The sequence below is a fragment of the Haliotis cracherodii genome, unplaced genomic scaffold (assembly GCF_022045235.1).
Source record: "Haliotis cracherodii isolate W230 unplaced genomic scaffold, xgHalCrac1.p SCAF_9, whole genome shotgun sequence".
NCBI classification, from domain to species: Eukaryota; Metazoa; Mollusca; class Gastropoda; order Lepetellida; family Haliotidae; genus Haliotis; species Haliotis cracherodii.
In genome coordinates this window covers 26659971-26685507 of record NW_027266343.1, presented here as the reverse complement: position 1 = coordinate 26685507, position 25537 = coordinate 26659971, and the positions used below count along the sequence as shown (strand labels likewise).

The window sequence follows — 25537 nt, the reverse complement described above, 5'->3', positions numbered from 1 at the left end:
AGTGACAGCTTCCAGCAAACTAAGGACTTGATCCGTGTGTAGACAGTGACAGTCTACAGAAAGGTATGTACTCGACAGTCAACAGCAAACTAAGGACTTGATCCGTGTCCAGACCGCCTCAGTCTACAGAAAGCTATGTACTCGACAGTCAACAGCAAACTAAGGACTTTATCCGTGTCTAGACAGTGTCAGTCTACAGAAAGCTATGTACTCGACAGTCAACAGCAAACTACGGGCATGATCCGTGTCCAGGCAGTGACTGTCTACAGAAAGCTATGTACTCGACAGTGAACAGGAAACTATGGTGTCGATCCGTGTCCAGGCAGTGACAGTCTACAGCAAACTTTGGACTTGATCCGTGTAAAGACGTTGACAGTCTACAGCAATCTATGGACGTGATCCGTGTCCAGACAGTGACAGTCTGCAGCAAACCATGAATTTGATCCGTATCTAGACTGTGACAGTCTACAGCAAACCATGAATTTGATCCGTATCCAGACTGTGACAGTCTGCAGCAAACCATGAATTTGATCCGTGTCTAGAATGTGACAGTCTACAGCAAACGATGAATTTAATCCGTGTCTAGACTGTGACAGTCTACAGCAAACTATGGATCTGAACCGTGTCCAGGCAGTGACAGTCTACAGCAAACTAAGGACGTGATCCGTGTCCAGACAGTGACAGTCTACAGGAAACTGTGGACTTGATCCGTGTCCAGACAGTGACAGTCTGCAGCAAACTATGGTGTCGATCCGTGTCCAGACAGTGGCAGTCTGCAGCAAACCATAGACTTGATCCGTGTCCAGGCAGTGACAGTCTACAACAAACTTTGGACTTGATCCGTGTCCAGACAGTGGCAGTCTACACCAAATCATGAATATGATGCGTTTCCAGACAGTGACAGTCTACAGGAAACTATGGACTTGATCCTTGTCCAGACAGTGACATTCTACAGCTATCTATGGACTTCATCCGTGTACAGGCAGTGAGAGTCTACAGCAAACTAAGGACGTGATCCGTGTCTAGACAGTGACAGTCTACAGAAAACTGTGGACTTGATCCGTGTCCAGACAGTGACAGTCTACAGGAAACCATGAATATGATCCGTGTCCAGACAGTGACAGTCTACAGCAAACTATAAACTTGATCCTTGTCAAGACAGTGACAGTCTACAGCAAACTATAGACTTGATCCGTGTCCAGACAGTGACAGTCTACAGCAAACTATGGACTTGATCCGTGTCCAGACAGTGACAGTCTACAGGAAAGTGTGGACTTGATCCGTGTCCAGACAGTGACAGTCTACAGCAAACCATGAATATGATACGTGTCCAGAAAGTGGCAGTTTACACCAAACCATGAATATGATCCGTGTCTAGACAGTGACAGTCTATAGGAAACTATGGACTTGATCCGTGTCCAGACAGTGACAGTCTACAGCTAACTATGGACTTGATCCGTGTCAAGGCAGTGACAGTCTACAGCAAACTGTGGACGTGATCCGTGTCCAGACAGTGACAGTCTAAAGGAAAATGTGGACTTGTTCCGTGTCCAGACAGTGAAGTCTACAGCAAACCAAGAATATGATCCGTGTCCAGACAGTGACAGTCAACAGCAAACTATAGACTTGATCCATATCTAGACAGTGACAGTCTACAGCAAACTTTGGACGTGATCCGTGTCCAGACAGTGACAGTCTACAGAAAACTATAGACTTGATCCGTGTCCAGACAGTGACAGTCTACAGGAAACTATGGACTTGATCCGTGTCCAGACATTGACAGTTTACAGCAAACAATGAAGATGATCCGTATCCAGAGAGTGACAGTCTACAGGAAAGTATGGACGTGATCCGTGTCGAGAGAGTGACAGTCTACAGGAAGCTATGGACTTGAACCGTATCTATTCAGTGACAGCCTACAGGAAACTAAGGACGTGATCCGTGTCAAGACAGTGACAGTCTACAGCAAACCATGAATATGATCCGCGTCCAGACAGTGACCGTCTACAGAAAACTATGGACTTGATCCGTTTCCAGACAGTGACCGTCTACAGGAAAGTATGGACTTGATACGTGTCCAGACAGTGACCGTCTACAGGAAAGTATGGACTTGATCCGTTTCCAGACAGTGACAGTCTACAGTAAAGTATGGACTTGATCCGTGTGCAGGCAGTGACAGTCTACAGCAAACTTAAGACGTGATCCCTGTCCAAACAGTGACAGTCTACAGGAAATCATGAATATGATCCGTGTCCAGACAGTGACAGTCTACAGCAAACTATAGATTGATCCGTGTCCAGACAGTGACAGTCTACAGCAATCTATAGACTTGATCCGTGTCCAGACAGTGACAGTCTACAGCAAACTATGGACGTGATCCGTGTCCAGTCAGTGACAGTCTACAGCAAACAACGGGCACGATCCGTGTCCAGACCATGATACCCTACAGCAAACTATTGACTTGATCCGTGTCCAGACTGTGACAGTCTACAGCTAACTAAGGACCTGATCCGTGTCCAGACAGTGACAGTCTACAGCAAACTATGGACTTGATCCGTGTCCAGAGAGTGACAGTCTACAGGAAACTATAGACTTGATCCGTGTCCTGGCAGTGACAGTCTACAGCAAACTATTGACTTGATCGGTGTCCAGACAGTATCAGTCTACAGCAAACTATTGACTTGATCGGTGTTTCGACAGTGACAGTCTACAGCAAACTATTGACTTGATCGGTGTCCAGACAGTGACAGTCTACAGCAAACTTTGGACTTGATCCGTGTCCAGACAGTGGCAGTCTACACCAAACCATGAATATGATCCGTTTCCAGACAGTGACAGTCTACAGCAAACAACGGGAACGATCCGTGTCCAGACAGTGACACCCGACAGCAAACTATAGACGTGATCCGTGTCCAGACAGTGACAGTGTACAGCAAACTATGGACTTGATAAGTGTCCAGTCAGTGACAGTCTACAGGTAACTTAAGACCTGATCCGTGTCCAGACAGTGACAGTCTACAGCAAACTATGGACTTGATCGGATTCCAGACAGTGGCAGTCTACAGCAAACCATAGACTTCATCCGTGTCCAGGCAGTGACAGTCTAGAGCAAACAACGGGGACGATCCGTGTCCTGACAGTGACAGTCTACAGGAAACTATGGACTTGATCGGTGTCTAGACAGTGACAGTCTAAAACAAACTATGGACTTGATCCGTGTCCAGACAGTGGCAGTTTACACCAAACCATGAATATGATCCGTGTCTAGACAGTGACAGTCTATAGGAAACTATGGACTTGATCCGTGTATAGACAGTGACAGTCTACAGCTAACTATGGACTTGATCCGTGTCCAGGCAGTGACAGTCTACAGCAAACTAAGGACGTGATCCGTGTCCAGACAGTGACAGTCTACAGGAAAATGTGGACTTGATCCGTGTCCAGACAGTGAAGTCTACAGCAAACCATGAATATGATCCGTGTCCAGACAGTGACAGTCAACAACAAACTATAGACTTGATCCGTTTCCAGACAGTGACAGTCTACAGCAAACAACGGGCACGATCCGTGTCCAGACAGTGACACCCTACAGCAAACTATAGACGTGATTCGTGTCCAGACAGTGACAGTCTACAGCAAACTATGGACTTGATAAGTGTCCAGACAGTGACAGTCTACAGCTAACTTAGGACTTGATCCGTGTCCAGACAGTGACAGTCTACACCAAATCATGAATATGATCCGTTTCCAGACAGTGACAGTCAACAGCAAACTATGGACTTGATCCGTGTCAAGGCAGTGACAGTCTACAACAAACTTTGGACTTGATCCGTGTCCAGACAGTGGCAGTCTACACCAAATCATGAATATGATCCGTTTCCAGACAGTGACAGTCTACAGGAAACTATGGACTTGATCCTTGTCCAGACAGTGACGTTCTACAGCTATCTATGGACTTCATCCGTGTACAGGCAGTGAGAGTCTACAGCAAACTAAGGACGTGATCCGTGTCTAGACAGTGACAGTCTACAGAATACTGTGGACTTGATCCGTGTCCAGACAGTGACAGTCTACAGCAAACCATGAATAAGATCCAGGTCCAGGCTGTGACAGTCTATAGGAAACTATAGACTTGATCCTTGTCCAGACAGTGACAGTCTACAGCAAACTATAGACTTGATCCGTGTCCAGACAGTGACAGTCTACAGCAAACTATGGACTTGATCGGTGTCCAGACAGTGACAGTCTACAGCAAACTATGGTGTCGATCCGTGTCTGGACAGTGACTGTCTACAGGAAACTATGGTGTCGATCCGTGTCCAGGCAGTGACTGTCTACAGCAAACCATGAATTTGATCCGTGTCTAGACTGTGACAGTCTACAGCAAACCATGAATTTGATCTGCGTCCAGACTGTGACAGTCTGCAGCAAACCATGAATTTGATCCGTGTCTAGACTGTGACAGTCTACAGCAAACCATGAATTTGATCCGTGTCTAGACTATGACAGTCTACAGCAAACCATGAATTTGATCCGTGTCCAGACAGTGACAGCTTCCAGCAAACTAAGGACTTGATCCGTGTGTAGACAGTGACAGTCTACAGAAAGGTATGTACTCGACAGTCAACAGCAAACTAAGGACTTGATCCGTGTCCAGACCGCCTCAGTCTACAGAAAGCTATGTACTCGACAGTCAACAGCAAACTAAGGACTTTATCCGTGTCTAGACAGTGTCAGTCTACAGAAAGCTATGTACTCGACAGTCAACAGCAAACTACGGGCATGATCCGTGTCCAGGCAGTGACTGTCTACAGAAAGCTATGTACTCGACAGTGAACAGGAAACTATGGTGTCGATCCGTGTCCAGGCAGTGACAGTCTACAGCAAACTTTGGACTTGATCCGTGTAAAGACGTTGACAGTCTACAGCAATCTATGGACGTGATCCGTGTCCAGACAGTGACAGTCTGCAGCAAACCATGAATTTGATCCGTATCTAGACTGTGACAGTCTACAGCAAACCATGAATTTGATCCGTATCCAGACTGTGACAGTCTGCAGCAAACCATGAATTTGATCCGTGTCTAGAATGTGACAGTCTACAGCAAACGATGAATTTAATCCGTGTCTAGACTGTGACAGTCTACAGCAAACTATGGATCTGAACCGTGTCCAGGCAGTGACAGTCTACAGCAAACTAAGGACGTGATCCGTGTCCAGACAGTGACAGTCTACAGGAAACTGTGGACTTGATCCGTGTCCAGACAGTGACAGTCTGCAGCAAACTATGGTGTCGATCCGTGTCCAGACAGTGACAGTCTACAGGAAACTAAGGACTTGATCTGTGTCTTCACAGTGACTGTCTACAGCTAACTATGGTTGTGATCCGTGTCCAGACTGTGACAGTCTACAGCAACCTATGGACGTGATCCGTGTCTAGACTGTGACAGTCTACCGCAAACCATGAATTTGATCCGTGTCCAGACAGTGACAGTCTACAGCAAACTATGGACTTGATCCGTGTCTAGACAGTGACTGTCTACAGGAAACTATGGTGTCGACCCGTGTCCAGACAGTGACAGTCTACAGCTAACTATGGACTTGATCCGAGTCCAGGCAGTGACAGTCTACAGCAAACTAAGGACGTGATCCGTGTCCAGACAGTGAAGTCTACAGCAAACCATGAATATGCTCCGTGTCCAGACAGTGACAGTCAACAGCAAACTATAAACTTGATCCGTATCTAGACAGTGACAGTCTACAGCAAACTTTGGACGTGATCCGTGTCCAGACAGTGACAGTCTACAGAAAACTATAGACTTGATCCGTGTCCAGACAGTGACAGTCTACAGGAAACTATGGACTTGATCCGTGTCCAGATATTGACAGTTTACAGCAAACAATGAAGATGATCCGTGTCGAGAGAGTGACAGTCTACAGGAAACTATGGACTTGAACCGTATCTAGACAGTGACAGCCTACAGGAAACTAAGGACGTGATCCGTGTCAAGACAGTGACAGTCTACAGCAAACCATGAATAAGATCAGCGTCCAGACAGTGACCGTCTACAGGAAACTATGGACTTGATCCGTGTCCAGACAGTGACAGTCTACAGCAAACTAAGGACGTGATCCCTGTCCAGACAGTGACAGTCTACAGCAAACTATGGAATTGATCCGTATCTAGACAGTGACAGTCTACAGCAAACCATGAATTTGATCCGTGTCCAGACTGTGACAGTCTGCAGCAAACCATGAATTTGATCCGTGTCTAGACTGTGACAGTCTACAGCAAACGATGAATTTAATCCGTGTCTAGACTGTGACAGTCTACAGCAAACTATGGATCTGAACCGTGTCCAGGCAGTGACAGTCTACAGCAAACTAAGGACGTGATCCTTGTCCAGACAGTGACAGTCTACAGGAAACTGTGGACTTGATCTGTGTCCAGACAGTGACAGTCTACAGCAAACTATGGTGTCGATCCGTGTCCAGACAGTGACAGTCTACAGGAAACTAAGGACTTGATCTGTGTCTTCACAGTGACTGTCTACAGCTAACTATGGTTGTGATCCGTGTCCAGACTGTGACAGTCTACAGCAACCTATGGACGTGATCCGTGTCTACACTGTGACAGTCTACCGCAAACCATGAATTTGATCCGTGTCTAGACAGTGACAGTCTACAGCAAACTATGGACTTGATCTGTGTCTAGACAGTGACTGTCTACAGCAAACTATGGTGTCGATCCGTGTCCAGGCAGTGACAGTCTACAGGAAACTATGGACGTGATCCGTGTCCAGACTGTGACAGTCTGCAGCAAACCATGAATTTGATCCGTGTCCAGACAGTGACAGTTTCCAGCAAACTAAGGACTTGATCCGTGTCTAGACAGTCTCAGTCTACAGAAAGGTATGTACTCGACAGTCAACAGCAAACTAAGGGCTTGATCCGTGTCCAGACAGCCTCAGTCTACAGAAAGCTATGTACTCGACAGTCAACAGGAAACTAAGGACTTTATCCGTGTCTAGACATTGTCAGTCTACAGAAAGCTATGTACTCGACAGTCAACAGCAAACTACGGGCATGATCCGTGTCCAGGCAGTGACTGTCTACAGAAAGCTATGTACTCGACAGTGAACAGGAAACTATGGTGTCGATCCGTGTCAAGGTAGTGGCAGTCTACAGCAAACTTTGGACTTGATCCGTGTAAAGACGTTGACAGTCTACAGCAATCTATGGACGTGATCCGTGTCCAGACAGTGACAGTCTGCAGCAAACCATGTATTTGATCCGTGTCCAGACTGTGACAGTCTACAGCAAACCATGAATTTGTTCCGTGTCTAGACTGTGACAGTCTACAGCAAACCATGAATTTGATCCGTGTCCAGGCAGTGACAGTCTACAGCAAACTAAGGACGTGATCCCTATCCAGACAGTGACAGTCTACAGGAAACTGTGGACTTGATCCGTGTCCAGACAGTGACAGTCTACAGCAAACTATGGTGTCGATCCGTGTCCAGACAGTGACAGTCTACAGGAAACTAAGGACTTGATCTGTGTCTTCACAGTAACTGTCTACAGCTAACTATGGTTGTGATCCGTGTCCAGACTGTGACAGTCTACAGCAACCTATGGACGAGATGCGTGTCTAGACTGTGACAGTCTACAGCAAACCATGAATTTGATCCGTGTCCAGACAGTGACAGTCTACAGCAAACTATGGACTTGATCTGTGTCTAGACAGTGACTGTCTACAGGAAACTATGGTGTCGATCCGTGTCCAGGCAGTGACAGTCTACAGCAAACTATGGACTTGATCCTTGTAAAGACGTTGACAGTCTATAGCAATCTATCGACGTGATCCGTGTCCAGACTGTGACAGTCTGCAGCAAACCATGAATTTGATCCGTGTCTAGACTGTGACAGTCTACAGCAAACTATGGATCTGAACCAAGTCCAGGCAGTGACAGTCTACAGCAAACTAAGGACGTGATCCCTGTCCAGGCAGTGACAGTCTACAGCAAACTATGGAATTGTTTCGTATCTAGACTGACAGTCTACAGCAAACCATGAATTTGATCCGTTTCCAGACTGTGACAGTCTGCAGCAAACAATGAATTTGATCCGTGTCTAGACTGTGACAGTCTACAGCAAACCATGAATTTGATCCGTGTATAGACTGTGACAGTCTACAGCAAACTAAGGACGTGATCCCTGTCCAGACAGTGACAGTCTACAGGAAACTGTGGACTTGATCCTTGTCCAGACAGTGACAGTCTACAGCAAACTATGGTGTCGATCCGTGTCCAGACAGTGACAGTCTACAGCAAACTATGGAATTGATCCGTATCTAGACAGTGACAGTCTACAGCAACCTATGGATCTGAACCGTGTCCAGGCAGTGACAGTCTACAGCAAACTAAGGACGTGATCCCTGTCCAGACAGTGACAGTCTACAGGAAACTGTGGACTTGATCCGTGTCCAGACAGTGACAATCTACAGCAAACTATGGTGTCGATCCGTGTCCAGACAGTGACAGTCTACAGCAAACTAAGGACGTGATCCCTGTCCAGCTAGTGACTGTCTACAGGAAATTGTGGACTTGATCCGTGTCCAGACAGTGACAGTCTACAGCAAACTATGGTGTCGATCCGTGTCCAGACAGTGACAGTCTACAGCAAACTAAGGACGTGATCCCTGTCCAGACAGTGATAGTCTACAGCAAACTATGGAATTGATCCGTATCTAGACAGTGACAGTCTACAGCAAACTACGTGCACGATTTGTGTCTAGACTGTGACAGCAAACTATGGATCTGAACTGTGTCCAGGCAGTGACAGTCTACAGCAAACTAAGGACGTGACAGTCTACAGCAAACCATGAATTTGATCCGTGCCTAGACTGTGACAGTCTACAGCAAACCATGAATTTGATCCGTGTCCAGACAGTGACAGTTTCCAGCAAACTAAGGACTTGATCCGTGTCTAGACAGTGACAGTCTACAGAAAGCTATGTACTCGACAGTCAACAGCAAACTAAGGACTTGATCCGTGTCCAGGCAGTGACTGTCTACAGAAAGGTATGTACTCGACAGTCAACAGCAAACTAAGGACTTGATCCGTGTCCAGACAGCCTCAGTCTACAGAAAGCTATGTACTCGACAGTCAAGAGCAAACTAAGGACTTTATCCGTGTCTAGACATTGTCAGTCTACAGAAAGCTATGTACTCGACAGTCAACAGCAAACTACGGGCATGATCCGTGTCCAGGCAGTGACTGTCTACAGAAAGCTATGTACTCGACAGTGAACAGAAAACTAAGGACTTCATCCGTGTCTAGACAGTGACAGTCTACAGCAAACAATGAAGATGATCCGTGTCCAGACATTGAAAGTCTACAGGAAACTATGGACTTGATCCATGTCCAGACAGTGACAGTCTACAGCAAACTATGGACTTGATCCGTGTCTAGACAGTGACTGTCTACAGGAAACTATGGTGTCGATCCGTGTCCAGGCAGTGACAGTCTACAGCAAACTTTGGACTTGATCCGTGTAAAGACGTTGACAGTCTACAGCAAACCATGAATTTGATCCGTGTCCAGACAGTGACAGTTTCCAGCAAACTAAGGACTTGGTCCGTGTCTAGACAGTGACAGTCTACAGAAAGCTATGTACTCGACAGTCAACAGCAAACTAAGAACTTGATCCGTGTCCAGGCAGTGACTGTCTACAGAAAGCTATGTACTCGACAGTCAACAGCAAACTAAGGACTTGATCCGTGTCCAGACAGCCTCAGTCTACAGAAAGCTATGTACTCGACAGTCAACAGCAAACTAAGGACTTGATCCGTGTCCAGACAGCCTCAGTCTACAGAAAGCTATGTATTCGACAGTCTACAGCAAACCATGAATTTGATCCGTGTCCAGACTGTGACAGTCTGCAGCAAACCATGAATTTGATCCGTGTCTAGACTGTGACAGTCTACAGCAAACGATGAATTTAATCCGTGTCTAGACTGTGACAGTCTACAGCAAACTATGGATCTGAACCGTGTCCAGGCAGTGACAGTCTACAGCAAACTAAGGACGTGATCCTTGTCCAGACAGTGACAGTCTACAGGAAACTGTGGACTTGATCTGTGTCCAGACAGTGACAGTCTACAGCAAACTATGGTGTCGATCCGTGTCCAGACAGTGACAGTCTACAGGAAACTAAGGACTTGATCTGTGTCTTCACAGTGACTGTCTACAGCTAACTATGGTTGTGATCCGTGTCCAGACTGTGACAGTCTACAGCAACCTATGGACGTGATCCGTGTCTACACTGTGACAGTCTACCGCAAACCATGAATTTGATCCGTGTCTAGACAGTGACAGTCTACAGCAAACTATGGACTTGATCTGTGTCTAGACAGTGACTGTCTACAGCAAACTATGGTGTCGATCCGTGTCCAGGCAGTGACAGTCTACAGGAAACTATGGACGTGATCCGTGTCCAGACTGTGACAGTCTGCAGCAAACCATGAATTTGATCCGTGTCCAGACAGTGACAGTTTCCAGCAAACTAAGGACTTGATCCGTGTCTAGGCAGTCTCAGTCTACAGAAAGGTATGTACTCGACAGTCAACAGCAAACTAAGGGCTTGATCCGTGTCCAGACAGCCTCAGTCTACAGAAAGCTATGTACTCGACAGTCAACAGGAAACTAAGGACTTTATCCGTGTCTAGACATTGTCAGTCTACAGAAAGCTATGTACTCGACAGTCAACAGCAAACTACGGGCATGATCCGTGTCCAGGCAGTGACTGTCTACAGAAAGCTATGTACTCGACAGTGAACAGGAAACTATGGTGTCGATCCGTGTCAAGGTAGTGACAGTCTACAGCAAACTTTGGACTTGATCCGTGTAAAGACGTTGACAGTCTACAGCAATCTATGGACGTGATCCGTGTCCAGACAGTGACAGTCTGCAGCAAACCATGTATTTGATCCGTGTCCAGACTGTGACAGTCTACAGCAAACCATGAATTTGTTCCGTGTCTAGACTGTGACAGTCTACAGCAAACCATGAATTTGATCCGTGTCCAGGCAGTGACAGTCTACAGCAAACTAAGGACGTGATCCCTATCCAGACAGTGACAGTCTACAGGAAACTGTGGACTTGATCCGTGTCCAGACAGTGACAGTCTACAGCAAACTATGGTGTCGATCCGTGTCCAGACAGTGACAGTCTACAGGAAACTAAGGACTTGATCTGTGTCTTCACAGTAACTGTCTACAGCTAACTATGGTTGTGATCCGTGTCCAGACTGTGACAGTCTACAGCAACCTATGGACGAGATGCGTGTCTAGACTGTGACAGTCTACAGCAAACCATGAATTTGATCCGTGTCCAGACAGTGACAGTCTACAGCAAACTATGGACTTGATCTGTGTCTAGACAGTGACTGTCTACAGGAAACTATGGTGTCGATCCGTGTCCAGGCAGTGACAGTCTACAGCAAACTATGGACTTGATCCTTGTAAAGACGTTGACAGTCTATAGCAATCTATCGACGTGATCCGTGTCCAGACTGTGACAGTCTGCAGCAAACCATGAATTTGATCCGTGTCTAGACTGTGACAGTCTACAGCAAACTATGGATCTGAACCAAGTCCAGGCAGTGACAGTCTACAGCAAACTAAGGACGTGATCCCTGTCCAGGCAGTGACAGTCTACAGCAAACTATGGAATTGTTTCGTATCTAGACTGACAGTCTACAGCAAACCATGAATTTGATCCGTTTCCAGACTGTGACAGTCTGCAGCAAACAATGAATTTGATCCGTGTCTAGACTGTGACAGTCTACAGCAAACCATGAATTTGATCCGTGTATAGACTGTGACAGTCTACAGCAAACTAAGGACGTGATCCCTGTCCAGACAGTGACAGTCTACAGGAAACTGTGGACTTGATCCTTGTCCAGACAGTGACAGTCTACAGCAAACTATGGTGTCGATCCGTGTCCAGACAGTGACAGTCTACAGCAAACTATGGAATTGATCCGTATCTAGACAGTGACAGTCTACAGCAACCTATGGATCTGAACCGTGTCCAGGCAGTGACAGTCTACAGCAAACTAAGGACGTGATCCCTGTCCAGACAGTGACAGTCTACAGGAAACTGTGGACTTGATCCGTGTCCAGACAGTGACAATCTACAGCAAACTATGGTGTCGATCCGTGTCCAGACAGTGACAGTCTACAGCAAACTAAGGACGTGATCCCTGTCCAGCTAGTGACTGTCTACAGGAAATTGTGGACTTGATCCGTGTCCAGACAGTGACAGTCTACAGCAAACTATGGTGTCGATCCGTGTCCAGACAGTGACAGTCTACAGCAAACTAAGGACGTGATCCCTGTCCAGACAGTGATAGTCTACAGCAAACTATGGAATTGATCCGTATCTAGACAGTGACAGTCTACAGCAAACTACGTGCACGATTTGTGTCTAGACTGTGACAGCAAACTATGGATCTGAACTGTGTCCAGGCAGTGACAGTCTACAGCAAACTAAGGACGTGACAGTCTACAGCAAACCATGAATTTGATCCGTGCCTAGACTGTGACAGTCTACAGCAAACCATGAATTTGATCCGTGTCCAGACAGTGACAGTTTCCAGCAAACTAAGGACTTGATCCGTGTCTAGACAGTGACAGTCTACAGAAAGCTATGTACTCGACAGTCAACAGCAAACTAAGGACTTGATCCGTGTCCAGGCAGTGACTGTCTACAGAAAGGTATGTACTCGACAGTCAACAGCAAACTAAGGACTTGATCCGTGTCCAGACAGCCTCAGTCTACAGAAAGCTATGTACTCGACAGTCAAGAGCAAACTAAGGACTTTATCCGTGTCTAGACATTGTCAGTCTACAGAAAGCTATGTACTCGACAGTCAACAGCAAACTACGGGCATGATCCGTGTCCAGGCAGTGACTGTCTACAGAAAGCTATGTACTCGACAGTGAACAGAAAACTAAGGACTTCATCCGTGTCTAGACAGTGACAGTCTACAGCAAACAATGAAGATGATCCGTGTCCAGACATTGAAAGTCTACAGGAAACTATGGACTTGATCCATGTCCAGACAGTGACAGTCTACAGCAAACTATGGACTTGATCCGTGTCTAGACAGTGACTGTCTACAGGAAACTATGGTGTCGATCCGTGTCCAGGCAGTGACAGTCTACAGCAAACTTTGGACTTGATCCGTGTAAAGACGTTGACAGTCTACAGCAAACCATGAATTTGATCCGTGTCCAGACAGTGACAGTTTCCAGCAAACTAAGGACTTGGTCCGTGTCTAGACAGTGACAGTCTACAGAAAGCTATGTACTCGACAGTCAACAGCAAACTAAGAACTTGATCCGTGTCCAGGCAGTGACTGTCTACAGAAAGCTATGTACTCGACAGTCAACAGCAAACTAAGGACTTGATCCGTGTCCAGACAGCCTCAGTCTACAGAAAGCTATGTATTCGACAGTCTACAGCAAATGTACCTCAGTATCTATTGGACACATATCAATAATCACCTTTCAATGATCCACCAATGGATCAGTGCTGACAACAGGGTCATTAACAAATTCTGAAATCTCTCCAGTCACGTTGACGGATTCGGAAATGTTTCCTCCTACACTTGGTATAAATGTATTACTACGCACAATCACTGACTTACTGAGGTAGTTCTTTATAGATTTCAGCATACATGGCTCATGTCACCTCTTCTTTTGAGGAACTATATTATTCTGGGAAGCGGGTTGTTGTATGTCAGTGTAAACATGAAGTACCACACGTACCACATGAAGTTGTGTATAGATCCTTCGAGAAATATATTGGAGAATTCCCATTCACGTTGGGTGAGTCTATTTTAGTATGAACCTTCATTAAGTGGTGCCCAGTCTTTGTAAGCTGTGACAGCCATACAGTTTCTCTCTCTCTCTCTATGAAGGTTCATACTCCAATGAACTCACACAAAGTGAAAGTCAATTCTTAAACAAATGCCTTATACCATATATTCAGCAATAGTGGAATGATCACATCTCTATTTGTCATACTGCTATAGTACAGCGCAGGTATAAGAGTCTACGAATATAGAATGTTTGTACATTGCACAAAGACAAGATTATCTGGATGTTACATGTGACGAAATACCGATGTCTGTGACAACAATCATAAGGTGATGGTAAGCTGATGTGGTAGCGTGACTGATGTACCGTTTTTCACAAATGATACACACTATACCAAAAACGTAGGGGATAGTGAAAAGCATCAACACATATCTTCTGATCAACATGGTATTGGCAAATGGAAATGATCTGATCATATCAGCTGGGGAGTAAGCAAACACATCTAATGGGTTCTAATGGTTGGTGTGTGGGATAGTGGCGTATTAGGCCGTTAAAGAGGTCGGAGGTCAAACGCGAAATCTGCATTTTGAAGCCGACGTCACTAATATCGGGTAAAACCACCAGTAGTGGCCAGACATGCACGAATTCGTCGAGGCATGCTTCTGATGATTCGACCAATGTCAGCTTGACTCATGTTGTTCTTCTCATGGAGCAAGACAGATCGAGTTCATAGAAAGTGGGGAGTGGATTTTGACGTGCAAGTCTGCCAATGAGGTCTCAGAAGTGTTCACTGGGGGGAAAGGTCAGGACATCGTGCTAGCCATGTTGGAGGAACCGGTTCACAATCCTGTCACTGTGAGCACATGGATTATCTTCTTGAAAAATGAACGTTGCCCAACATGGTGTACAAATGGCACCACCAGTGGTGCAATGATGTTGTCCCGATAGTATTGACCTGTGACTGATAAATTTGGAATACCACTCATTGCATGTTCTTTCTGAGGTCACGTGCATGACTGTCACAACGTTGTGTTTTGGGAGCTTGATTTCGGAAATGTTCCTGCACATATATCACTGACTTTTAATGCCAGACATTGGTGTAAAACAAGACAAAATATCCTGTAGTGTTTTTGCATAGTATATGGAATAAGCAGTTACGTATCTGCAAGTCTGACTGTTTTTTATGTATCTTTTTAGTTCATTTAGTCCTTTCTTTAATGTGTGATGGTATATCCCCATGATATGGGTTTTAGGACGCTTTTGAAACAGTCGTATTTTTTTTCTCTAACCATTCTCTAACCGCACGAACAACTGTAAAAAAAACATCTCATTCGTTCATAAAAGACAACTTTCTCTTAAAAACAAGCCATCATCTGAGTATTTACAATGTATGTGTGATGCTACACCCTCGTTATAGCGCGAGTAATCGCTATAAACATAGCCGTCCGAAAACGTATGACGTCAGAAAACCAATGATCCGACAATACTTGTAACTTAATCGTACAGATTGTTTGGCCAGTCTCGATTGTTTACGGACCGCCTTCAAATAGCTGTAGTATTGCTGACCGCGGCATTAAACTAAAAAAACACACACAACAGAATAGTATAACTGACTCTTGCCGAGTTCAGCCGATATTTCTTAGGATATCGATTGGGCGCTTTCATTTGTTAAGGTGAAAGATCATGGTTAATTTTATAACGGCAAAGTTTATATACGAGATAATATCTGTAACTACAAGCATCAATAATCACAGTAAATTAAAACATTGTACATACGTTGTGATGTTTCGCCATGAACAACTGTCATAACACACGCCAGTATGAGAACTTGAATATGCGAGAACATTGTTCTCTTCCACCCAAACGATGTACACAATCTGAAAATATAGGGTTTCCTTACAAATATCAACAGCAAGAAAATCATTTCTGTCGGTTGAAGCTAGCTTGTTTGTCAATGATGATATACAAATATGAATAAATGAGTTCAGTTTAACCTCGTTATTAATATCTCAGAGGAGGGCAAGGTCAATGGGCAAGATATATAATACCTTTTAGGTGTCATCATCACTCTTTCAATTATGTAATTATATTGTGAATCGAGTAATTAGAAACAATTACATGTACAGTCAAAGAGAAATAAACATATTTACAGCTAAATATACATGCGAAATTGCAAAATGGGAAAATGGTACTTGCTTGCCTTTTCAAAACAGTCCAATCCTGAAAACGTCGTTAGAAGACTAGTGACAGGTTAGTGCACAGCTGAAACTACCCGACTACCCAGTCTGTCGGGTTATATATACCTACCCTGGCCTCGCCCACAGCTGCCGACCTGGCCATTATCAGCTGTGTCATAACGTGTGTTGCTACAAAGTAAGGACGGGTATAATAGCTGAACTCTATAACGTCATGTCCACAAATGTCGGAACGTACGAAGGTGCATATGTAGGACACAGGCGTTGTTGTACATAAAGATACATGTCAATAATGGAAGTTTACAATTGACTCATTTCCTGCAACTGTTTTCAATTTATTCGAAGTCGAAATGATGAGAGAGTATTGTGCTAACTGGAAGGCCAACAATACCATACTGCAGGGCGTCCACACTCACGGAAACTACCTTCATTAACAACTGAAACAACTAATAGTTATCAACTACACCAATCATGTGATAGCGATACTCAAACTATAAACTCATATGAATGCCAGTGAATACCACTGAGACACCGTCAATCCTCATTTCTGTCTCTTTCTTATAAAATGACACGCTAAACTATGTCCAGTACATACGAATATGTATTTACAATCAGCGTGAGGGAGGGAGTATTTTGTCATCCATGGAAATGAGACTGTTGTCCCGGGGAATGCACGGGGACCGTACTACAATAACATGTTAGAAACCATTGAATGTGGGTGCGGGTGGCCCACTCGTCGAAGGCGCCGCAATTCACTGGGCAGAGATGCGTCCTTTGGGCACGCCAGAAACCTATGGTTGTGGGTTCGAATCCCGGTTCGCCCTGATTATGTTTCTAGGTTTGCCAGCACCATACCCGTGCTCGTGGGTAACACAAAATTGGTAAACGTCTGAGACCTGCATCACTTCGGCCTTTCCTCCCACTTTAAGCTGACACGCAGTGATGTAACTCGAATACTGTTAAAAACGGCGTTAAACCCAACGCAAATTCACTCATCAGTTTCATGTTGATCCCCATAACGGAGCGCCATACGCATGGATTTGCGATTAATATGTACTAGACAATAACCAATGTGTACATAATGAAGCTCTAATGTGCGTTAGTAGCAGCTTATGTGATAATGTCATAACAATGGCTGATCCAATACAGAAATCACTAACACAGCCGTATGAAGAAACAATGATATATAACAGCACATTCAACATTTGAAAACATGGAGGATTCGACCTACAATGCTTTGCCTATACTGAATTGTTCTGGTGCCGTGAAACGTATGCCTGCGTCATTTGCCTCTTGACATGGGCAGCACGACCCTTGTGTAAAAACTCGCATGTTTTCTCCACGTGTGTGTGATAACGAAATAAGTGTTGTGATTGAGTGTTTACTCAAAATACGATTCATGCGTCAGACTATCTATCACATATTAAGAGATAATGGTTGATAAAAATTAATAGCACACGATCCTTTCTTTTAACGTTTTTCTCAATATAACAAAAATACACCATTCAAACTGTCCAGCAACGAATCTTACGACTGTAGTTTATGCATACTTCTAGCTGGGTTTTCACATATCAGTGAGTATTACATTTAGCTTTACTTTCGCATCAGAATGTTGGAATAAACGCGATCTATCTCTGTAGACATGCAACAAGTTGTACAAGTATATACCAAGAGCTAGGACATGGCACCTGCGAGGTTAAGAGTTTTTTTCAGTTCAGATTTACAGTCGCGAATGTTCTAATCGTGTCATACAATGATGTTTGGTGGAATGATTGAGTTTGTTACATATGGCACACATTGTATGATAACCATCAGGTCAGTGCTGTCATTACATGTCTCAATCGTTTTTATCTGTAAAATAGGCCCTGGGTAGAGGAGAGCCGACCGCATATTACTCTTCACGTACTTCAGATTTACAATCTCTGAATACAATACATAACAAGCTGGACATAAATACACCTTGAATAATGTCAGGTACCGCATGTATCCATTCGACAGCAGATATCAACTCACTTGTAAATCTATATCTCATATATTATCTTGTGGGGGGTATAACGACTGAACCAGTATATACATACATTAATATGTAGTTGTTTAAGAGATAATACACAAATAGTGGATAAATTGATGGGTTTCCTGGTGTATTTTATAAAGGTTTCCTGGTAATAAGAGGTGAACATGACGTTCATGACAAGTAGGATTAACTGTAGGTTCGTGAAGAAGAGTCGCCGAGCTGCACGACGTTTATTCTAATTCACAAGCCGACTGTTAATCCTGGGCTCTTAACTTACAACACATCCCTACTTTCTCAAACCTAAAGTATGTCCCTACTTCCAGACGTTTACAAAACATCTAGCAATGAACAGACCAAGGCTATTACATCCCGCCTGCTTACCATCACCTAATTGCTAAATCCCTTTGTCCATCCAATTAATACATTGGCTTCCATCATCTCCATCAGTCTGCTTGTTTACTCTGTGTTCATTAGTCATCCACTGGCTTCCAATTAGCTTAATCACCTTTCTGTGTCCATCAATTAGTCACTGTAACAACTTAGATGTCAATAAGTGTATATATACCTATGTTGTTTAGCCCTACAAATTTCAGGACATTTGCAACCAGGCTAACCTAGCTGACCTAGAAAGTAACGACCCCGAAATCTACTGTAAAAACCTCACTGACTATATAATAAACGCAGCTAAAAACTCCATTCCTTTCAAAACAACCAGCATAGGCAAACCCTCGGTTCCTTGGTGGAACGAGGAGATAGAACAAACGAGGCGTAAACGCAAATCCGCATTCAATAAAGCCAAACGTGACTCCAAACACCTAAAGATAGCACATGAACTAAATCACAAAGTACAAAGCTTAGTTAAAACAGCTAAAACAAGAGACTGGAAAAAATTTTGCGAAGAAATTAACCATCATACAGACGCCAGAACAGTTTGGCGCAAAATCCACGCCATTAGGGGCATTAAACGTCATAAAAAAAACTCCCAACGTAAACAATTCAACAAACCCCACTGAAAAAGCTAATAACCTAGCAAATCACTTCTCGGCCGTCAGTAGCAATAGCAACTTCAACCAAAAATTCCAGGAACAACTAAAAGCAGAAACCAAATTTACCAAAGAGCCAAAAGATAATAACCTAGAAATTAATCTCCATTTCACAATGGAAGAACTACTCCACGTCCTACAAAATAGGAAAAAGGGCACAGCCCCAGGCTTAGACCTTACTTCATACCAGATAATTAAACAACTACCACCCAAACTACTCCAAACTCTTCTGAAACTCTATAACCTCATATATCTAAACGGACAGGTCCCATCACCTTGGAAACAAGCCCTGGTCATACCAATCCCCAAACCCAATAAACCAGCTGACCAGGCTAATTCATACAGACCAATCTCCCTAACTTCTAACTTATGCAAAGTAATGGAATCAATGGCCAAAAACAGGTTACAACACTACTTAGAACAAAACAACATAATAAATCCAGACCAAAGCGGTTTCACTCCTGGACGCTCAACCTTAGATAACCTCGCCCGACTAGAGCAGGACATTAAAACAGGCCAACTTAACAAACAATATACTACAGGCATCTTTCTAGACTTCTCCAAAGCATTCGACATGGTTTGGCATAACGGACTAATACAAAAACTACAAAAAATAGGACTTAAAGGTCAAATAATTAACTACATCCAAAGTTTCCTAACAAACCGCAAAATCACCGTGGGCATAGACCAAACGCTATCGGACCAATGTCCCCTAGAAAATGGCACTCCCCAGGGCAGCATCCTAAGCCCAACACTCTTCAATATTATGATTAACGATTTATTCGAGGGACTATCCCCCAAAGTAAACACATCAAAATTCGCGGATGATGGAGCCCTCTGGATCCGCACTAAAAGCATTAAAATGGCCCAAAACTTACTACAAAAATCTCTAAATAAAATACAAAAATGGGCTGACAAATGGGGCTTCTCCCTAAACTCAGAAAAAACCACAGGAATAGTATTTAAACACAAAAATATGCAACCCGCCACCCTAAACCTCCAACTAAACAACAAACCAATCAAATTCCAAAAACAAACCAAATTCTTAGGATTAATCTTCGATGAACATCTCACCTGGGATGCTCACATTAAAAACCTTGTAACCAGATGCAGCAAAGACCTAAACACGTTAAGATGCCTAACCGGCTCCAACTGGGGGGCCTCTAAAAACACCCTCCTCTCACTCTATATATCACTAATTAGGTCCAAACTAGACTATGGCAGTGCCATTTACGACACCTTAAACAACTCTCTCATTAAAAAACTAGACTCAATCCAGTATCAGGCCCTAAAACTAATCACACGAACTCAACATGGCACCTCTTCCACCTCACTCCAGGCCTTAACAGGAGAAATGCCACTTAAACTACGTAGGGAACAACTTACCCTAAACTTCTGGGCCGCGTCCCAATCAAACCCACTAATCGAAAACTTAATAAAACAAAATATTAGCCCTAGAAACCAGGCCCTAGCCCGGAAACATCCACTACTTACTCCAATTTCCCAAAGAATAACCAATTACCTAAACGAACACAAAATAAATAATCTTAAACAAAACAATAAATCATCCAATATCTTCACTCCAAAACTTAAAATACCAAAAATAGACACAACACTAGCCGATACACTAAATAAACAGACCGATCCTAACATCGCTAAAACCACCACACTAGCATACATACATGAACATTGGCCAAATTGGTGTCACATATACACAGACGGATCCTCAGATCCGATCTCAAAACACACAGGTTTCGGAGTCCACATCGCACAACCAACCAAAGACACACAATCTTACCGACTCCCAAACAACCAATCCATATTCACGGCCGAACTAATGGGCATGGCCTCAGCACTACACAATCAGCAATCTAAAAAACACCAAAAAATCCTCATCCTAACCGACTCTCTCAGTGGACTACAAGCCCTCAAAAATAAAAACACTAAAAACCGCCCCAAACTAATAAATCAAATACTCAATAGCTCAAACAACTTAACTAAGGTAGGTAAACAAATAGAGTTCATTTGGATCCCCGCCCACGTAGGAATCTTTGGAAATGAAAAGGCAGATAAAGCAGCAAAATTATCCCTTAAACTCCCAGAAATAAGCTTAAACTTACCCAGCTCAAAATCAGAAATCAAAAGTGTCACTAAACAAAAAATTAACAAAAAATGGCAAAATATATACCAAAACTCAAATAGCCAAATCAGGAAAGTACTCAAAAAACCCTTAAATAAACCCAAAATACTACACCCATCCAAAAAAATCGACAGAATAATTACCAAACTACAAACAGGCCACACCAAACTAAATAATCACCGTAAAATAGCTAAACTACACACAACAGGAAACTGCCCACATTGCAAACAACAAGAAACACCAGAACACGTACTCATTCACTGCACACACTACCAAACACACCGAACAACACTACAGACCACCCTAAATCTTAAAACCGGACTTACACTAGAATCAATCCTAAACCCACAAAATAAATTAGAAAAATTCAAAGCCTTAGGCATATACCTAATAAAAACAGGACTAAATAGTCGCATTTAAACCCCAAATAAAATATTAAAACCAAAACTACCTTATTTGATAACCACCCAACACACACAGCTCCCTTAGTTCGTCCCCCACCCACTCTTGGCATTCTTTCCAAATCTCAAAATTTCAAAATTACTATATAAGTAACCCCTAAAGCCCCCTCCTGGGTTGCACAAACTCACTTTTCCCCTTTTTGGAAACACATTAAATGGCCTGGCCGGGCCCGTGTGCGACATACGCTTGCAGTCGGAAAGCGCACGTTAAATCTCCAATATAAGTAAGTAAGTAAGTAAGCCCTATCCATCTATTGCTTGATAAAGGTGTTAGGATCTACACCGAAACGTCGCACTAATTGTAATAAAGAAGTTGTTCATCCATAGAACTCGTCTTACTTCATCACTCCAACTTCTAAATGCCACTGAAAGAAGTTGAATAATGTTGCTTTAGATGTTTAAACATTATCCGTTGACCGTCAGCTGTGTTTATGCGCACAACATTAAATACATATCTCGTTTCATGCATCTGTTTCTTATGCGTCACATTGGATCACAGATAAGACTGATCACATACCAATGTGTACCACACCCTCTGGAAACACTTTGTGCCGCGTACATATCATATCAATAGGACACTGACGGACCACTGTGGATAATATCGAGTTGCGCCGCAAATAAGATATAGGTTGTGTCTAGAAACCGAGCAACGCCGCCCACACAGCAGACTTGGGTGTGGAGGTTAGTCTTATCTGACACACAACAGTAAATTACATTAAATTAAATCTACATATATTTGCAGATCAGATAGGGGTCGACACTTTGTATGACAGTGACGGCAGCCCGGGGCAGGTGATATGGTGCAGACAGCATCCTATAGAACATTGGTTTTTGTTTCAGAAAGATCTGTTGCTATGTAGAAATATATTAGTTGGTTTGATACAATTGTTTCATTTTGCTCTGATTATGAGATATTTTCATGGTGGCTAGAAACGTCTGTGATCATACTGTTCTGTAATGTGTTCCCCGTGGGATTTCTGGGGGGACATAGACCCTCATGTAGTACCGCAATGCTATCGTAGGATTCGACATAAATTGAATCCATTCGCTCACTCACTCTCCTCTTCTGTCCCTCTCTCAAAATACAACGAAAATGAAAGAAATTAAACGATCCTATACGCACTGTAGCAGAGTTTTATAATTACTAATATTGTATACATTAAATAACTTGAATACATTGAACATAAACGCTCTGTCACGACTATATGTATATGTATGCCAAAAGATCTAGCAGACTGAAGATCAAAACGTTGACAGCAAACAGATCTACTCAGATAAATTCAGTGATAATTTCGATCATGTTTACTTCTCTTAGTTTGTTATTTCCTCATAAATCTAGACCACAGATATTTCTATAAGGTATCAACCATTTAATATTTAGGTGTTGGTGATAGAGTGAGAACAGCATTTCTTAATATTTAGGAGACGATTTTTTTTTCAACATAAGCCGGTTATCAACTATTTTTTTAAATGAATAAAAATAACGACACATTTGATATGTAAGGTGTGGGGTTGGGGTTATGGTCGGGTGGGTGGGGGTTGGGGAGTTTGGGGGGTTGGGGTAGGGGATGGTTTTTTTTCTTCATTTCTAGGTGCTGAGACTGTTGTTTCTAGATTAGAGGGGACACGCTGAATGTTTGCTGTATACATTAAACAGAAAAAAAGAGATAGAATTTCTGTGCACTTTGGAAACATATTGAAACAATTAGGTATTTTGGATAAATGAAGTTTAAAGAAACCAGTTGAAGTGGTTTGCACTATAACAATACCACTGAACCTCGTGGAGCTTTTGACCTCAAAAACGTTCTTAAAATAGTGACAATATTGAAGTACAAACGTACAGTAAAATGCATTTCTCCAATCACAAAGATCAGTTTTGCCTCAGATTAGTCAGGATTTTCACACACTCACTTACATCATTACCAAATAGAAACAGGTGACACCAGGCCCATTAGACTTCCTTTGTATAAGCATAAGCATCGATCCATGCAATATATGGATCGGTGACGTGCATCAACCAAGTCAGCGAACCTGACCACCCGATCCCGTTAGTCGCCTCTTACGACAAGCATATAGCCGCCTCTTACGACAAGCATAGTCGCCTTTTACGGCAAGCATGGGTTGCTGACGATCTATTCTTCCCCGGAACTTCACGGGTCTAAAAGATATGAATTTGCTTTATATATTAATATACCTGTATATAGATAACGTTATATTATTTTCTGAAACGTTTTCAGAACATTTGAATCACCTCAAGATGAAAGAAGCAGGACTCACTGTAAAACCCAGGAAATGTACATTCGCGACAAAACAAGTCATCTACTTGGGGCATATCTTCAGCAAAGATGGCATCCATGTTGATCCTTTAAAACTAGATTCAGTCACATGGATCCCACCCCCTAAAAATGTCCATAACGTGGTCATTTCTTAGGTTTGGCCTCGAATTACGGCAAATTTGTAGCAAACTTTTCTGGCATCGCCTCCCCACTATTCAACCTTCTGAAAAAAGACGCGTCCTTCGAATGGTCCAACGATTCAACAGGCAATCGAAAAGCTAAAGCAAGCCCTTAAAACAGCAAACACCTTTGCATATCCTGGCCTAAACAAACCAATCATCCTCCCAACTGCTGCATCTCAAACTGCATTAGGGTACATTTGGGCCCACTTGATTCTCATGGCGTAACTTGTAACGATGTTGTTGATCCATGTGTTTTGACCTTCAAGTATATTTACTTTCTGCTTTTAGAAACATACAATGTTAATTGGTAACAGGCCTTTTGCTCGTCAGTTCAGGTTATTGCAATAAACTATTTTTATTCATATATATGTTTATATTGTATTTTATTTCCAAGTAAGGGTATATGATGCTTAATTGTCATTCCCCATCACAGCCAACAGCTGTCAAATGGTCCGCCTCTAAGTATTCTTTGGACACTTATGCTCGTCGTCTGTACAGGATGGTCAAATTGCTGTTTTTGTGGGTTTTTTCATGTGGGCATCCGTCGATCTTTGGAGATAATGGATCTGTGCCTCGGTTAAAGGTAAGTCAGCTGTAGATGTACAGGCTTACTCGGGAATGGCAGTCACTTGTGGCTGCACTTGCAGATGGAGTCTCGTCTAATTGCACCCCGACTGTTCTTCTGCTGAGTCTGATTTCCTCGGGTTTCAAAAGGTTTGTCGGGACCCTCCCGTTAACCATGCGACGGACTGGGCCGAGCCAGTTTCGACAGTGTGAAGAGAGTCGCGATGTTGACGCTGATTCCGAGGATGCGCCTCAGGCAAAACACGTGGAAGATGTTGAGTCTTTTCTCTTGTCTTCAGGAGAAGGTCTAATACTCGCCGCCGTCTATATCTGTTGATCGCTGGACGTTGCTTGACTACCTTGTTTAGCGGTAGCGAGAACTATAAGATCTGGTTTGATTGATTTGAAATAGGAATTTAACAAGGATCATGAAGGATGGACTTTTTCTTTTTTCAGTAATTATTTGCAGTTGTATATATATGTTCAGAATTCACCAATCAAGATTGCCCTGACGTTTTACACCCAGTGAACCATATGGGGCCACGCAGGAACGTTTGAAAATGTCTGACTTTCAATATTATTTATGAAATAGTATACAGAATATATGACACTATAAATGTACTTTTTTTAACATGAGCAAATTAACATTGTATCCTTCAAAGACTAAGTTACGACCACTACGTCAGTTCGAATATAATCAGATTCAACATTTGAAAAGAATAGTGGTGTGTGTGATAATTTTCTTTATATGTTTTATTTTTTCGATATTTGTTT

General features: G+C 43.2%; 1 protein-coding gene across 1 annotated transcript in view; it reads right to left on the bottom strand.

Moving 5' to 3' along the window:
* Positions 1 to 15734, bottom strand: part of LOC139452426 (uncharacterized) — a 147266-nt gene extending 131532 nt beyond the window's left edge. The window contains exon 1 of the mRNA XM_071233899.1: positions 15665 to 15734. Coding sequence (XP_071090000.1) covers positions 15665 to 15734 — 70 coding nt within the window. The remainder of the gene's footprint in view (positions 1 to 15664) is intronic.
* Positions 15735 to 25537: the final 9803 nt, after the last annotated feature.